Raw genomic sequence first — 17,621 nt, 5'->3', positions numbered from 1 at the left:
AGGCGTGAGCCACCGCACCTGGCCTGAGTTTTTAAAAAAATAACAAAAAGGCCAATCAACTTATTTTATCAAAGTCATCTAGTAGGAAAGCTAAGCAAACACTGAAATCCTTCAACATTCAACTTGAAGCCCTTACCCTTTCACCTCCTGCAAATGTCAAGGAGCTCATGGTCCTAGTTCTCCTTGGTAGGGAGTATCTGTGCATACCTCCGGAGCACTGCAAGTGTCTGGAAACTGACATTGTACTCAGCCTCCATCTCCCCAGAAAACACAGCTCTCAATGCTTGTCTGTGCATTGGGGGAAGACAGAGGGAAAAAGTCTAGACAGGGAAAACTCAAGTGAATACAGGTAAGGTCCCTCTCCTTCCTTGTATTCATCTGAGCTGTCCTGTAATGTTCTTCCTGCAGTGTACAACCACAGCTTCACTCCAGGGTTATACACAGGGTATGCTTTGGTTTCTACGTCCTTCTTCAGCAATGCCCATTTTGGGAAAAAACCAACTAACCAACAAAGAAGAGTCTGTCCAGACCAAAAACTCTCTGGCTACTTTGTAAGAGTGGGAGAGTGAGGGATGATCTTATAACACCATGAAGCCTGCCATGCATTCAGAGCAGGCCATGATTTGTCCTGCATGTCCCCTGCAGAGAGGAGGCTTGAAACCTGGCACCACTTTACCTTTTGTAGAAATGGAAGCGCTCTGTGAAAAGTAGAAACTGTTTCTCTCCTTGAAGGAAGAAGTGTCTGGCCCTGGAGACACCGGACTTCTGCGTGTACTCGCAGATGTGAGTAAAATTCAGTTCCTCCTTCTTGAAGTAATTTCGAAGACGCACGAAGTCAAAGTAGGAGGGGATATAGACGAGCGTGTGAGACATGACTGCATCACGATATTGCGGCAAAATCTTGTTCACAAAAAAGTTAAACCTGATTTGGAATGGCAAAGGGCAAAGTTAATGTCTAGAGCTAAGCTTATGGTGTCTCTTAACTGTGTGACCCTGGGCAAATCACAATCTCGTGTTAAAAGATTACCTCCCCAGAGGCCAATATGATTTCCCTCCTCTCAAACAGATTATGTAAGGATAAAACTTGATAAGCACACTAAAAAAGTAAGTGTCAACACTATTCACTGTAAAAAACAGATGTAATACCATTATATCCCAGAGAATTATTCTAGGAAGTACACACCACACTATTCAGTCAGTAGTCAGTCACTCAGTCAACAAATAATCACTGAACATCTACCATATACTAAGCCCGACTAAGCTTCCTTGGGGTCCCCTAGCTAAACACAATGAAGCAAAAGGGGGAAATTTTCTATACAATTAGAAAAATAGTTCTTTCCCTGAGGGGCTTACAATTAACTTGCTGACATGAGACACCTTGTAGCATAAAGCTGTATAATTTTAAAATGGCACTGTCAAGAGTGAAAGAGTCCTGATTTACAGCAATAACCCCGCTACTAACTAGTTAGGAGACCTAGGCCAAGTCACTATTTCTCTATGGGCTTCAGTTTCCTCCTCTGACAAATGATAGAATTAAATTAAATTATCTCATCTGATTTGGTAAACAGTAATCAATAAAAGCAAAATGGAATCCAATTCTAGGTTTGTACACCCAAGTCAAATCTCTCTATGTGGTCCCCAGGGGCCTGCTGGGAGCAGTGGGTTACCTGGCATCAATCACTGAAGCTAGGTTTTCAGCTTCCATCCTCTGGAAGACATGTGGGAGCTGCACCAGGACATGACTGATAGAGCCTGTCATTGGGACATTCCTCACGGCCACCTGCCAGTAGTCAGTGAGAGCGTTAGGTAGACAGCCATCCCCTTCTTGACCAGATGCTATCCCCTCCTTCTACTTCAGGACCCAAACAATAAACAGTGCTCATGAAGACACTGAGGAAACAAGGTAAGAACCCACCTGGCCTTGCATGTTGACACAGTACTTGTTGAACACTGAGTTGATCTGGGCATCCTGAAGGGCCCCAAATAGCAGTGTCTGGCGATAGTACTTGGACCAATTATTGAGGCTCCACATCCGCACTCGAGAAAAGTCTACCCCATGTGAGTCCAGGGGTAGCAGGTTCATGTGATTCATCAAATGCTTTGCGTGGAAATAATAATACCATTAGTGTTGATTGAGCATTTACATGTTGGACACTGCCAAACATTTTCCAAGTCTATCAACTCAGTTAAGCCCATGGAGCATGTACTATCATCTCCTAAATTATAACAAGAAAACTGAGGCTCACATGGGTGAGTGACTTGCCCATGGTCAGCCAAACACGCCCAATGAGGAGATAAGCTAAAACTGGCTATCTCCTGGAATTTTAACGAAAGATCAAAATGGTACCCACAGGAATGTTCCTTTAAAATGAACCTCTGAAATGCCACACTGGTCTCTCTATGGGTCCCTAAGTCCCAGGCTTGGACAAGAAGGGAAATGACATGGGAAACAGAGTTGCTGTCCCTCAGTGACCTCGTTCTCAAAACATTAGGAATAGTTGCAGTGTCACCATATCTGCCTTTTCCTCAAATCAAAGAATATAACTCAACTATGCCAAAACGCCTTTTCCATTTTAATTATATTTTCACCTTGTAATATGTATTGAAGGGTAATGAGTACAATAAATTTATTTCCTACTTTAGAAGTAAGTTCTACCCTTCATTTGTCCCAAACTTCCTGCAAGCTTCAAGACATGGGGTTGTAGAAGGTGTAAGTTCCCATATGCCTTAGAAAAATAAACCTATAGTTCCTCAATAAGGATAGTTCCAAAGCAGTTTTTCAATCCTAAAACTGGTAACACTGCAGAGTGTGTGGAGAAGGAGAAAAAAATTACAGTACAAATTACATCGGGAAATAAAGACATCCTATATTTCTCTACAAAACAAGATCCCACCTTCAAAAGTCTTGAGCAGGGTTTTCCCATCTTCACTAAAGACCAAACAAAAGAGCGTAAGAAAAAACCACATGTGGGATTATGTTAGGTAAAGATGTTCCTGATGAGGACCTATCCATCCATCAACCCATCCCATCCACCCATCCACCCAGCCTAAAGTTAGCAGAAAGAAATTTTAAGGGAAAGAAATCTTTTCTGGAGATTTGAAAATAACTGACAGGAATTATAAACTCTAGATAGTTTAATTATGGACAATCTGTGGGTAGAAAAGGGGACAAAAGGCTTTTTCAAATTAGAAAATGTGGAGTGTGTCCTTGCTTCCAAACAGAGTTCTAATCTGGACTTAAATAATTCTTTAGGACTTAAACCACTGGGTGTCTTATCCCTCTAAATATGAATACTGTTCCACTGAATGTGAATGGCCAGCATTACCAGGACATGCTCCCAGTTCTGCATCAGGTAAATGTCAGCTTGATCAATGATGAGAAGCTCAATAGAAGACAGAAAGTCAAAATCTCTCTTCTTCTCTCCTTCTCCACCAATGATGGTCCTCAAGCCCAGGGGGGAAGCAATGAGGATATCCGAGGAGTAAAACGGGGCATAGAGTCGGATGCTTCTCTGAAGTATTGCCACTCCTACACAAAACAGCCAAGTACACACCAATTCATTAGTCACTACCAAGCCATTACCTTCCACCCTCTCAAAGCAGTCCACCACTTCTATTGCTTCCACATCTCTTATGTTCCTCTTAGCATGTAACTGTGCTCAACTGCTTTAATTATTAAAACATAAGAACGAAAGAAATCTTTCCCTTGCATCTATAGTCCCTTCTAGTTTCTACCTTCTCTTCCTTTCCATCACTATCAAACTGCTCCAGAGAATTGTCTCTACTTTCAAATCTCTCCTTCACTTCTCACTCCACTGCAATCTGGCCTCTGATTCCTCAGGACTCCAGAGAAATGACTCTTGCTAAGGTCCTCACAGTCCTCAGTCACCAACAGGATGAACATTTTTGAGAGCTTCTTATGAGGAATGTACAAATGGCACAGAATGTACAAGCAGTTGCCTTGTAATGCTCTTTTCTTTGCTAATCGTTTCCATGACTTCAACGCTCACTTTTGCTTCTATCACTGACCTGGCCCTTGTCTATCCTTCCAGATCCAAAGAACTCTTCTTCCATAAACTGGTGGATTCACTTGTCAGCTGTGCTCTCATGCTGCATAAAGCTTTGGGTAAACTGACTTACTGATCATGGCCTTAACGTCACCTTCACACAAATGTGTATTTCCAGCCCTTATCTTTTTCCTGAGCTCCAGAACAATATACCAACTGCTTGCTAGACAGCTATATATGTTCCAAACAAAATATGGGCTCTCATCTCCTATGCTTTACATTCCACCATACTGAAGCCTGTGTCATGAATCACAGGTCATTCCAAGCTTAGTCACCCTGAGGCCTCTGCAACAGGCAGTTTCCTGTCTGAAATGTTTTCTTCCACTCAGTCACCTCCCTTTGAAACTGGCTAAATCCTGCACAGGTTTCCACCTAGTACAGATGACACCTCCACCACGACATCTTCCCTAACCACCCTGCCCCCATTTTGGGTAAGGGATTTGCTTTAAATGCTCCGAGAACAACCACTGCACATGTATCCTGCACTGCCTACTCCCTGTTGTATGCTAGATTTCCTTAGCAGTGGGAACTATAACTTTTATTTCTATATTTATTTGTATATTCCCAGCTTCTTAACAGTGCCTGGCACACTGTAGATACTCAATAAGTATTTGTGAATGAGCATATGCAACTAATGAACATTTTCTCAAGAACTGTACTCTAGAAAGGTATAACCAACCAAAGTCAATGGGAGCTGAATGAGAGACAAGCAAAAATGTGAAAATGTGGGTGGAAGTCATGTGTGGAGATTATTCAGGGTGGGCATCTATGTAGCAGACAGGAGAAAGTCCACCTTTATGTAGAGACAGTCAGTTTATTCAGCCTCCCCAGAATGACCCCATCAGCCCCATCACTTCTAACATCCTAGAGCACCCCTTGTAGCATCTATCTGCTACCAGCTATGGGTGTGCTTACACACTTCTGTTATACACTTGTTATAAATTTCTGTTATTTATGTACATGTGCCTTTCATATGTGGCCTCAGAGATCCTCCCCACTCCACTGGCCTAATGTCCACCCCCTTAGCCAAGAAAAGACTCTCCCAAGGCAAACAACATGTCTCAAAGGCACACTGGTTCTGCTAAGAGACGCAGTGAGTAATCCACTGGGAAAATGTCTAATTCCAGCTTCTGGTCTCCAGCTATGTAGACCTTCACACTTTAGGTCTCAAAGTTGATAAGGAAGAATTACCAATCCTGAAGTGGTCATCAATATTGCCCACAAACACGGCTTCATAATCCTCAGGCCTCTTCAAGTTGGGTGGTCTCTCCTCGGGATCTGATCCATATTCTCCCTGAAACCTCTTTTTGTTGCTCACAATGATTTTCTTCTTGCTGTCACCCTCGAGGAGGCTGATGAAGAGCTGCACCACCCGCAAAGCAGCTTCCCGGAATGGCACCACTATCAGTACCTGTGCAGAGAGCAACAGCAGCCTTAGTGGGGGCAAGAGGAAGGAACCAGATCTTGAGGTGAACCTGCTGAGGAAGTGGAGCTAAAAAGCTCCATGTAGAGCAGTGGCTCCCAGCCAGGAAACATACTTATGTTACCCCCTTTGCACAGGGCATGGCTCAACACCAGAAACTGAGTATGTTTCATAACCCCAGCACCATGACCTGCGGACTTTAGACCGGTGAATCCATGTGTCTCTGCTTGAGACATTTCTCAAGCAGAATTTGGAAATACCTTTTACAATAAGCCAATGCCTCTAACAGATACGTCTACTAGTAAAAACTCAAGGACATAAACACATGAGCTCTTTGAGGGAAAGAAGTGTTACTCCATTTCTGTGTCTCCCACAGCATTTAGTGCAATATTTTTATCCTTAAGACACAGTGAGTAAATACATGCCAAATAAATAAATGGAACAAGTAGAGAAGAAATAAAGCAGGTAAGAAAAAGGATTAACACATCATTACATTTTTAGTGCATTCTCTAGTACAGTCTTTCAGAAATGACAATAAAGCATTTCTAAGAAAAAAATGACCACAATTAATGGGAAAAATAGGACTCAGCTTTCTAAGCATATTCAAAAACATTTAAAGTTACTGTTGAGAATAAAAACTGAAGATGCTTAATAAATGATTAATTTCTAATTTCCTATTGTAAACAACAAAATGGGCATAACCCCAGTTAAACCACATAATTCACTAAATTATAATATGCTTCATAGATAATCTGCCTCTTATTCTTCTACGTAATTCTAAAAGGAAACAAATAACCTTATAACCCTGATGTTCAAGCCCCAAGGAGTGCAGTGGACTCAGCTTGATACAGTACAGAAATGGCGGACCAAGATTTAAGAGGACCGGGTTATTGTTCTAGCGGTGACACTAAGCAAGCATCAGGGCTTTGGTTTCCCCCGCTATTAAACAAGGGAGTTTGACTAAAACATCTCTAAAAGCCACATTAGTATCAAAATTCTAGGATTCTATTAAACTCAATGAGAAAATTACAAAAAGATGAGGCTCTTCAATACAGACAGATGCAGTTCAGGGCAGGGGGACAAGTCCTGGTTCTATAACATCATGAATAATGTAGACATAATTGAAAACCATTTCCTGTTAAAGCCTCAAATCCACTAGAGCTTAGACTTACGAATACAAACTCATCACTTTAAGCAGCAAAAACTTTACAGTGGCAGATATAAATTTTTGTTTTCAAAGGTTGACGTATGTATGTGGCTTAGTGAAGAGAATCCATGGTTCTTGTCTCATCTCTGCTACTCTTTCCCTGGTTCTCTTTAGCAAGGCCCTCTACGAACTTCTACAAATTTGGGGCTGTCCACACCTGTAATATGGAGGGATTGGACAAAAGGCTCATTAAGGTCCCATCCAGCTCTGACAACCACAAAGAAGAGATTTATAATGGAGTTTTATTTATATACTCTGGGTTTATCTTTAAGGAAAGTGTCATGAAGTGCCTCCTTCTCACAAGTTTCCAGCTACATCCACTGTCAGAAACAGCCCACTAAACTGCTGCAGTGCTGCTCTGACACTACCTGGCCTACTTACTATGCTCACATTTGGGCTCATTCATTATGTCAATTATTAAAACACCCAAGTTCCTGCTAAGTGTTAGGCAGCTCTATGGCAGTGCCTTGCAGCCTCCTTCTTGAGAGCAAAGCCTTCCTGCTACACTCACCTTGGGCCTTGTTAACCCTTGGTCTCTAAAGTCATCATCATCACCCACTCCAAACTTCTGGCTTCGGCGTCTGCTATTGTTGCCAAGCACCTGGGCATTGGCTTTGAGGACGTGATTTATCACATGCAGGCAATACACATGGCGGATCTCTTCCCCGTTCTTCAGGGCAGTGCTTTCTGGGTAGAACAGGTCCCGGTAAGAATTCATAATTAAGAAGAGTTCTTTCTGGAGGGGGGTGAATGGGCTGCTTGATTTTTGGGGACCAGATAGGAACTGGCTGTTGGTCTTAGTCCAGGCGGATTCTAGAGGCTTCTGGAGATGAAGTGACTTTAAGTCAATACCCTTTGGGGGTTTAAATGTTTCCAACTTCTGAAACTTAGAGGAAAAGACAAGCTGGCCCAGGATAGGCCACTAGGGGAGAAACAGATCAAGGGGCAAATTAGAAATGAATAACAGTAAATTACATTCACGTAGTACTATATTTAGCAAATTTTTTCATGATTTATAGATCATCTCATTTAATCCTCACAACAGCCCTGCAAGGTAGTTACCATGATGCTCATGTTATAGTTTAGGAAACGCTGAGGTTTATACAGAGGTTGTATGATACAGACAAAGTTTACACAGAAGAAAAGGAGCTGAGGGCTAGACCCCAAGGTTTCTGACTTCAAATCTGAGCTCTTCACCCTATCAGTTGAACCACACTGTTCTGTGGAATATATTCTGGGAAGAGTCAACATTCATTCTAGAAACAAAGGGGTTCCATGGTCAAATACCCTTGATAAACATCACAAAACTTAATTCCTCTGAGGGAGATTCACAATGTACATTAGATACTAAAGGTGTTGACAAGTTCTATGACAAGAAATCTGTCCATTTTGTTTAAATCCTAAGGAATAGTATTTTCTATTTTGTGGGATACAAGTTTAAGAATTTTTGCATTATAGCTAAATTGCTGATCTAAAAATAGGACAATCTCAGCAATAAAAAGAAATAAATTACTGACAGCTGAAATAACTTGGATTAATCTCCAGGGAATTATGCTGAGTGAAAAAAAAAAAAAACAATCTCAAAAGGTTACATGCTGTATGAGTCATTTAACATTTTTTAAATGACAAAATTATAGAAATGGAGACCAGATTAGTGGTTACCAGGGGTTAGAAATCGGGGTGGGGTGGGGTGCAGAGGGAGGTAGATATGGTTATAAAAGGGCAGCAAGGATCCATATTTTGCAGGAAATGTTCTGCATCTTGATGGCAGGGGCAGATACAGGAACCTACGCATGATAAAATTGTATGTAACTAAATACAGGCACAGGCATACGCAGTTGAACAGGAGTAAAACCAGATCTGAGTAAGACCAGTAGATTGTATCAATGTCAGTTTCCTGGCTGTGACATTATACTACAGTTCTACAAGATTTCACCATTGAGGAAAACTGGGCCAAGGGTACAAGATGTCTTTATATGATTTCTTACAATGGCATGTACATCTATAATTATTTCCTCAATAAAAATTTCAATTAAAAAAGGATGACCAACTCTGATGAATGGTATCAGTGGTGGGAACAAAGAAGTAAAAACTGCCCAATATCTGGGTAATTTATTTGTGGACCTACCTCCAATAATTTCAAACAAATGAACAATAGTAGTATCCACTGTTTTAATGAACACCGTTTTGCTGAACACTATGTATTGGTAAACTATTCTATTTTGAAATAGGTATTATTATCCCCCTCTAGCAGACTAAAATAGTGAATAGCAAAAAAGCACATTAACTTGCCTTTGGTCAAAATGTGACAGCTCCTTGAAGATGTTGGTCTCCAAATCCACTCTTACCCATCATTATATTATCTGGCACCCACACTCCAGCTTCTTGGTGTTTTTTCTGGTTACGCCTGTGCCCCACTAGGCTCTTCTAGCCTTCCTATGCCCTGCTTCCCTAGCAAGTCATCTACCACAGGTGTATATCATACATTCTGGGAGGCTATTAAAACCCAAGACCACTGTTTTATTTAGAGTTTTCTCTATTTCTGACCAGGATGACCAAGCAACACTTACTTTAAGCTCGTGGGTGGTTTTGGGATTTGTGGCAACAGCCTGAATTTCTTTTTCTTTCAGTTCTTTGTTCACATGTTGAAGAAATGGATCTAATTCAGAAATAAAAAATGTCAGCACCCTATGCAACTATAGAGGGGTTTTCTGGTCTTCCCCTGTGAAAGACATGTTGATCTTCATTGTGTTAACTCGTCCTTTTCTCCATTGACTTTCCCCATCCTCTAGCCAAGTCCAGAGCTTAAAAATTTCTGAAAGGTTCATCTTCCAAAACATTTCTCTAATTATATTACTTCCCAGCTTGAAAACCTTTGAAGAAACTTCTCAGCCCAAAATTCAGAGCACTTTAGGATATACCTCCAACCTGCATCTCCAGTGTCATTTCTGGACTATATGGCCCTCAAATTCTTCTGCCTCCGTGCTTTTCTTTCCTTCAACTAAAAATTCCAGCCTCTCCTTCACTTCATTTTTGCATATCCAAATGTTATCAATTTAATGTTACCCACTGAATCACAATAAATACTTCCCAGGCTTACTGTGTTAGTCACAACGTTGGCTCCCCTTGTTCCCTACAGAGTGAGTCATCACTTTCTCTAGTCTCCCACCCTGCCCAGCCCACCCATTCCAACACATATATATATATATACATGTCTTATCTGGTAGACTGCAAGATCTCTAAGAACAGGTTCCATGTCTGATTGATCTTGCATTGGGACACATAGAAATGATCAATACTCCACAGAATTGAACAAATGATCCACATGATAGCATCTGCACTCCAAGTAATCTTTAGTATTCTGAGCTAGCCACCCAACCTTCTCTCCCAGTCCCACTCACAAGAAACAGAACAAAGTTAAATGACCCATTCAAGCATCCAAACAGTAAAATTTCAAACGAAAAGCATCTTGTATTAAATATCTAAGAGTGAACAACAGGACATAAGAATTCTAGATGCTAATATATCTGTACGGGCAAAACGATGACAGAAATTATGGGACAGTCAAGCTTCCTAATGTTTCCTCCAAAGTTTCTAAGTTTTAATCGTTCAGAAGGAAGTTTGTATTAAAATCTCCAAATTCTACCTGTCACTTCTCCTGCAAAATAACCAACAGAACTAAATGAGTCAAATAAGGATTAAAATTTCTGTTTCATTAAAGGTAAAGCTGGGTTGAAGAATGGCAATGAGATCAATGAAGGCAATCAGGATGCAGAACGAGACCAACCTGACTTGCCCACCTAGACACTGGCTGAGAAACTGGACTTGAGACAGCAGGAACCCATCAAAGCCTGCCATAGGCACGTCTTGTCCACATGACTGCCATTTGGTCACAGGAGTGGTCTAGAGTCTGTGGGAGGCAGGAGACACAGGGTAGGGCTTTTTGGCTTTTGAGGGTCTCCCTGTAATACAAGACCACTCAGATTAGCCACCCCGGGGTCTTGCAAATCTGAAAAATTACTGCTCCAAAACAGAACAGCAAGTGAGGGGTAGAGGAAGTATTTTTCCTCTTTTTCTTTCTCTTTCCCTGCTTGGGGAGAAAATCAGAAATCTTCCCCTGCCCCCAATAATGAAAATGTGAGGCCTGGGAAGCTGACCTTCCCTACTACCATTCTTAAGTTGTTTGTTCTCCTAAACATCCCCTCCAATCCCTAAACACTGAGTAACCCTTGAAAAACACAAAATACCTTTTAGAAGTATTTTTCCCAGCTCTAGATATAGCCACCAAACTGTTTTTATTGCTGTTTGTTCCAATAATAGATTCAATGTGTATTAGTACACAAATTCCACACTAAGCACCTGGTGAATTCAAGTAACACACACTGTGCTATGACCTTGAGATGCTTTCAAAGAAGAGTTGTCTCCACTTTCCTCTTCCAGAAAATTGGTTTCCAGGCTGAACAGTGACTCATGTTTTGCATCTGTGAACTCTTCGGGGGATGCTTGTGATGTGCCTGGTGGCCCTTCCCCATCTTCTTTTCCCTCAGGGTCAGCAGATAAAGGTACATCTGCAGTTTTGAGAAACATTTTATCAAATTATTTACTCACAAATTATACTTCTGTTGACAAAATTTATTTCCTTAGGCTATACCAACAATAATGTTCACTGATACTATTTACATTTAGGTAAATTCACGTAGAAAACATCTATTTCAAAATTAAGCCTAATCATCAATGCATGATGTGGGATGGTGGGTTTTATGTCTCAATTTGGCTAGGACACAGTGCCCAGATCTCTGGCCAAACATTATTTTGGATGTTTCTGCGAGGATGTTTTTGGATGAGCATTTTATTTTTTATTTATATATTGAGACAGGGTCTGGCTCTGTCACCCGGGCTGGAGTGCAGTGGCATCATCTTGGCTCACTGCAACCTCCAACTCCTGGGCTCAAGTGATCGTCCCACCTCAGCCTCCCAAGTAGATGGAACTACAGGCCTGCACCACCATTCCTGGCTAATTTTTGTATTTTTCTGTAGAGATGGGGTTTCGCCATGTTGGCCAGGCTGGTCTCGAACTCCTAAGCTCAATTGATCTGCCTGCCTCACCCTCCCAAAGTGCTGGGATTATAGGCGTGAGCCAGATCTCTTTCTCATATACACACATAACCTATTGGTTCTGTTTCTCTGGAGAATTCTGATTAATATACCCAGTTCTAGTTCTAGGAACTTATTCTAAAATAATAACTAGACATAGTGCACTAAAATGTACATGAAAGGATGTTCAAAGCAGTGCTGATTATGATAAGAAATAACTGGGGGAAAAAAGGTCTATCAATGGGGTACAATCACACTTTTACAATGGAATACTATGTAATTAAGAAGCTAATGTGAATCCACAGTTACAGATATAGGAAGTTACAGAAATGTATAAGGCCATTATACAGATACACATAAATATGCATACGTACTCACATATATAATCATAAAAATATAGAAAGGTTATATACAATGCTAAAGGTGTTTATCTCTGGGTAGCAGGGATAGCGGGTAACTATACTACCGTCTTAAATGTTTACAGTAAATATATATTATTTTTATAACGATAAAAAATATTTTCAATTTTAAAAATCTAAAAAAGCAAAGAAAAATAGAAACAAACAAAACAAATTCCTAAGTGTAAGTCAATGAATTTTTATCTCAGTAAAACTGATCAGTTAAAATACCTGGAACGATACATAACACCAGAAGGTATAGAAAAAAATAAGGCTGTAAGAAAAATAGGCATTAAAATAATGAGATGTAAAAAGTCACCCAGATATATTCAGACAATGGAATGCTATTCCAGGAACTAAAAGTAATAAGCAACTAATACATGCACAACACAGATAAATTAGAAAAACATGGGAAGCAAAAATAGCTAGACACAAAAGGAGTCATACTGTATGATTCAATTTATATGAATTTCTAGAACAGGCAAAACTAATCTACAGTGATGTCTACAGTGACAGAAGGCTGCCTGATGCCAAGGGTGGGGAACTGACTGCAAAAGGACAAGAAAAATTTCTGGAGGTAATGGAAATGTTCTGTATCTTGATTTGGATATATACCTTTATCAAAACCCATCAGACTGTATATTTAAATTGGATACATTTTACTGTATGTAAATGATACCTCATTGAAGGTGATTTTGAAGTTGAAGAAAAAAGTCACCTTGAAGTCTGAGGGAGACAGAGTCCCTGAAGCCTTCCCCAGTTTACGCTGGCAGTGTTCAACCACTCTGTGTCTCTTCAACACCTTACATCTAGCTGTTCCATGCAATCGCAAATCTACTGTCTGAAAATTTTTTATATGTTTTTATGTCAAACTTCCATCAAACTTGGTCACCCTAAGGGAAGAACAGTAACCTCTTCAATAAATTTAGACAGTCACAAAGAGAGAACTGTGTTCTCCTTCCTCTGTATTAGGAGGTCTTTCACTAGTACTGGTGTAGTCCCTGAAATGACAAGCAAAAATGTTATTTCTGCATAGCTGTGCTAAGAAGGTTCTGTGTTTCCATCAGATTCTCAAAGATATAATCAAACCCAACAAGGTTAAATCCCTGGTTTGGATTCACATCCTTTCATCCAACTCACACAGTATACAAGGTACCATGCCCATGAGGTGAACTGTCTATAGTTCTGGCAAAGATGACGAGCCTATACTAAAGACACTTACTCTCTGGACTTTCAGTAGACTCTGCAGCCATCTCTTCTTCCACACTGACATCGCTACCACCACCTTCATCATTCATTTCTGCATCATCTACAATACTGTCTTCTTCCTCTTCCTCCTCTTCATCCTCCTCTTCTTCCTCAGAAACATTTTTTAATGTAGCAAGTAGTTTGTGGTAGCCAGAAACTTGTTCTGGCTCACCCTCTGATTCACTTTCAGAATCTGAAGAATCTGAACTCTCTGACTAAAAAGAAAAGGAGAATTTTAAGAACAAACACTATATTGTTCTCATTGTTACCCTAAAACTATCGTCAAGCCAACATCTATTCAATGAAGCCCAAATTCAAATTTACTTAAAATTGCTAATCTAGCTATGATTCTAGAAGCTCTTCATATTCTCCAAACTGCTACTGCCCACTTTTAAAACATAAAACTTCAGGTTATGAGATTTATGTCCCAGGCATCAGGCCACAGGTTTAACAGAACAACAGGACAATTACAAAACAACAAAAGAAAACAGGTTTTTCTTCTTTTTTAGTTTGTTTTAATACGATAGGCCCTTTGTTCATTTTGCACTGTATTTGTGATTCCTTTATGCTAACCAAAAAAGATATTCCCTCTTAGGATTCACTAAGAGCCCTCTGGTAAGCCTCTGTAACAGGGCCTAATAGGCTAGTCTCCTGGGACAATTTCAAACTGTAGCTTCTGTATTAGACATCACAATGGCATTTTTATAGACATCTTCATTTAAAATTAAGTAATATTGCCAAAATAATAGCTTGCATCTGAAATCAAAAGGAATAGAAATGTAATCAAGCTTTATTATTAGATATAATCTTAGTGGCAACAACCCAAAACCAACTATTAAGAAGAAGGTATAAAGCATTACCAGTTGACAAATCTGTGGTTTTGCTTCCTTTCTGGAAACCCTAAAAAGAAACAGGCAATGTTATACTCTAACTACTAGTATGTAGAAATTAGGAAAAGGTCAAATGAGACATTAAATGAAAAAGGCAGAATATAATATCATAAATACATTTTAGATACAGTCATGCAAAAATTACACATGCACTTGGGCAGGGCTTGCAAGAGTATGGTTAATAACTGACAAATGAAAAGTTTAACGAGGTCACATAACAAACACTAGAGTTACACATGGTTCTCATCCAAAAGAAGGATACAACTTGGCTAAATAAAAGATCTCGGAGTTCATCTTTTTCTAGCAAATTTCTTAATTAGAATGTCCCTCTAAGCTGGGAGTGGTGGCTCATATCTGGAATCCCAGCACTTTAGGAGGCCGAGGTGGGAGAATCACTTGAGCCCAGGAGTTTGAGACCAACTTGGGTAACATACTGAGACCTCATCTCTACAAAAAATAAGAAAAATTAGCCTGGTGTTATGCTGTGCACCTGTAGTCTCAGCTACTGGGAAGGCTGAGGCAGGAGGGCTGCTTGAGCCCAGGAGGTGGTGGCTGCAGTGAGCCAGGATTGCAGCACTGGATTCCAGCCTGGGCAACGAAGTGAGACCCTGTCTCAAAATAAAAAGGAAAAAAAAAAAAAAGAATATCCCTAACTGATAATAAAGCAGCCCAAAGTAGTGGGATGAGCACTGAGATCATAACTGCACCTAGACATTTCTAGAGAAACCACAACTACTAATACACTTATTTCCTTATTGTAATTGCACAGATCAATGATGTCCCAACAAATTCTTTAAAAACACAGAAAACATATAATGTGACTATAACAATTTATTGTATATTTTCAAATGGCTAGAAGAGCGGATTTTCAATGTTCCCAATGCAAAGAAATGATGTTTGAGATGATGAATATGCTAATCACCCAAATTTGATCATTACACATTGGGTACATGTATTGGTATCAAAATATCACACTGTATCCCACAAATACGTACAATCATTTTATGTAAGTTAAAAATAATTATAAAAACAGGCCAAGCGCGGTGGTTCATGCCTGTAATCCCAGCACTTTGGGAGGCCGAGGCGGGCAGATGACCTGAGGTCAATAGTTCGAGACCACCCTGGCCAACATGGTGAAACCCCATTTGTACTAAAAATACAAAAAATTGATCGGGTGTGATGGCGGGAGCCTGTAATCCCAGCTACACGGGAAGCTGAGGAAGGAGAATCGCTTAAGCCTGGGAGACGGAGGTTGCAGTGAGCTGAGATCGCATGTGAGCTGTGATCGCGCCACTGCACGCCAGCCTGGGCGACAAAGCGAAACACTGTCTTAAAAAACAAAAAACAACAACCAAAAAAAATCCGCCCCCACACAACGGGCGTGTCTCGTACCATGAAATTACGGGCTCAACAAAAAGGCCCGTGAAGCACTCCATCTCCCGGCGGGATGGCGCCAGAATCTCCCCGGCCGAGCACGGCGGGAGCCAGGGAAGCGTGGGAAAAGGCCGGAGCAGCACTATCCGGGAGGCCAGAGGACCAAACCCGAGGATACGACCCCGACGACTGGGGAACCCTGTCACGCCCCTTCAGACCTGTCATAGAAGGGATGCTCCTCGCCGAAATCTCGAAGATGTTTCTTCTGCTTTTTAGTTAGGGTGCTGAGTAGCTGGCTCTGGCTCTGGCTCCTGCGTTTGCCCATAGCGACAACGTCAAGTTTGCCCACTTGGAAGAGTCGCGTTTTTCACCAGGAAGCTGTCCAGTCAACACAAGCACGTGGGCTCCCTGATGGCGCTTTACGGCGAAAGCAGGATGCCATAAAGCAGATCCGCTTTACGTCGCGCTGGTACGACAGGCTTAGAACATCCGGTTCCCGATTCTGCCCCCTACTGCAGCTCTTTGAAAGCACGGGCGTTGATTCCCATATGTTCTCAGAGCCCCAGAACGTGGGTCGGGGACATGAGATTTGTGCTTGTGTTTTGGTTTTGGTTATGGAAATCAGTCTGCGTAAATGTGTAGTACCGGAGATAGCCGAATGTAGTGACTTTACAGTATACTGCAATAAAAATATCAACCCACATTTAAGGGTGCATGAACATCTCACTTCATCACCGCAACAGTGTACAGATAGGTCTTGTTAATAAGCCTGGTGTTGCAGATGAGGAAACTGATGCTTAGACAAGATAACACGCTAACGGCCAGGCGCGGTGGCTCAAGCCTATAATCTCAGCACTTTGGGAGGCTGAGGCGAGTGGATCACCTGAGGTCAGGAGTTGGAGACCGGCATGTCCAAACATGGTGAAACCCCATCTCTACTAAAAGTACAAAAATTAGCCAGGTGTGGTAGCGGGTGCATGTAATCCCAGCTACTCAGGAGGTGAGGCAGGAGAATTGCTTGAACCCGAGGCGGAGGTTGCAATGAATCGAGATCACGCCACTGCACTCCAGCCTGGGCGACAAGAGCGAGACTCCTTCTCAAAAAATAAATAAATAAATAAGAAATAAGAAATAAGAAATAACACGCTAGCAAGAGAAGAAAGAAGAACCTTAATTAATACAACCACATGCTTTTACCCATTAGTATCAATCATGGGGCCCCAAGTGTGTGATTCCCACCCTCACCCCACTCTCGCGTTCTCTGCAAGTATTGGAAGAGTCCCTGGAAACAAATCTGTTCAGCATTCCTCATTTAACAGCAGCAGAAACACAGCTAGAGAGGTAAAGCGACTTTGCTGAAATCACCCCAATCAATGCTAGAAAAGGCTGTGAAACCCAATCCAGTGTCTCATAACTGAACTCGGACAAAAGGGGATGGAAAAGCTTTTGAAGGTAAAGGAACCATCTTACATTTTGATCATGCTGGTAGTTATGCCTTGTATACAATAAGAAAAGTTAAACTGTACAGTTAAAGTGAGTGAATTTTAATGTATGTAAATAACACCTAAATAAACAGGAAAAAGCAAAAATATAAAAGTAGACTCAGTATTCTAGGGATCTGCAAAGTGTGCCGGGCTGCTTGAGACCACAGGATAAAGATGGTGAGACCTTTTTCCTAATAGTAACTTATGATACCATGTTCTATAGAAACAGAGTGCTTAAATCGTAAGCCACAGAATTCACTTGAATATTTAAGGTAAAACAGGAGCGAGCGTCCAACAGCTCTGCTATTGGAGTGCTACTGTGGGAAATTTGGGTTTTCCCTGATACTATGTCACACCATAGAAGTTGTAATAAAACTATTAGAATGTGATTCTTGTCAGTTCTGGTGACCATCTACTATTCTTAATTAGATTCGGA

The 17,621-nt window shown here is 41.0% G+C and overlaps 1 protein-coding gene across 1 annotated transcript in view; it reads right to left on the bottom strand.

The window, feature by feature from the left end:
• The window catches only part of DIEXF (digestive organ expansion factor homolog (zebrafish)), a 24,551-nt gene extending 8,429 nt beyond the window's left edge, over positions 1-16,122 (bottom strand). Inside the window, exons 1-11 of the mRNA XM_011938174.1 lie at positions 15,920-16,122; positions 14,298-14,337; positions 13,412-13,652; positions 11,092-11,265; positions 9,268-9,356; positions 7,209-7,619; positions 5,259-5,478; positions 3,327-3,529; positions 1,916-2,098; positions 1,668-1,780; positions 677-922 (exon numbers count right to left, since the gene is read on the bottom strand). Coding sequence (XP_011793564.1) covers positions 677-922; positions 1,668-1,780; positions 1,916-2,098; positions 3,327-3,529; positions 5,259-5,478; positions 7,209-7,619; positions 9,268-9,356; positions 11,092-11,265; positions 13,412-13,652; positions 14,298-14,337; positions 15,920-16,026 — 2,027 coding nt within the window. The 5' untranslated portion in view covers positions 16,027-16,122. The remainder of the gene's footprint in view (positions 1-676; positions 923-1,667; positions 1,781-1,915; positions 2,099-3,326; positions 3,530-5,258; positions 5,479-7,208; positions 7,620-9,267; positions 9,357-11,091; positions 11,266-13,411; positions 13,653-14,297; positions 14,338-15,919) is intronic.
• Between the last annotated feature and the right edge of the window lie 1,499 nt (positions 16,123-17,621).

The sequence above is a fragment of the Colobus angolensis genome, unplaced genomic scaffold (assembly GCF_000951035.1).
Source record: "Colobus angolensis palliatus isolate OR3802 unplaced genomic scaffold, Cang.pa_1.0 Scaffold100, whole genome shotgun sequence".
Lineage (NCBI taxonomy): Eukaryota > Metazoa > Chordata > Mammalia > Primates > Cercopithecidae > Colobus > Colobus angolensis.
Note: the sequence above shows the minus strand (reverse complement) of the source record. Positions and strands in the feature narration are given on the sequence as shown.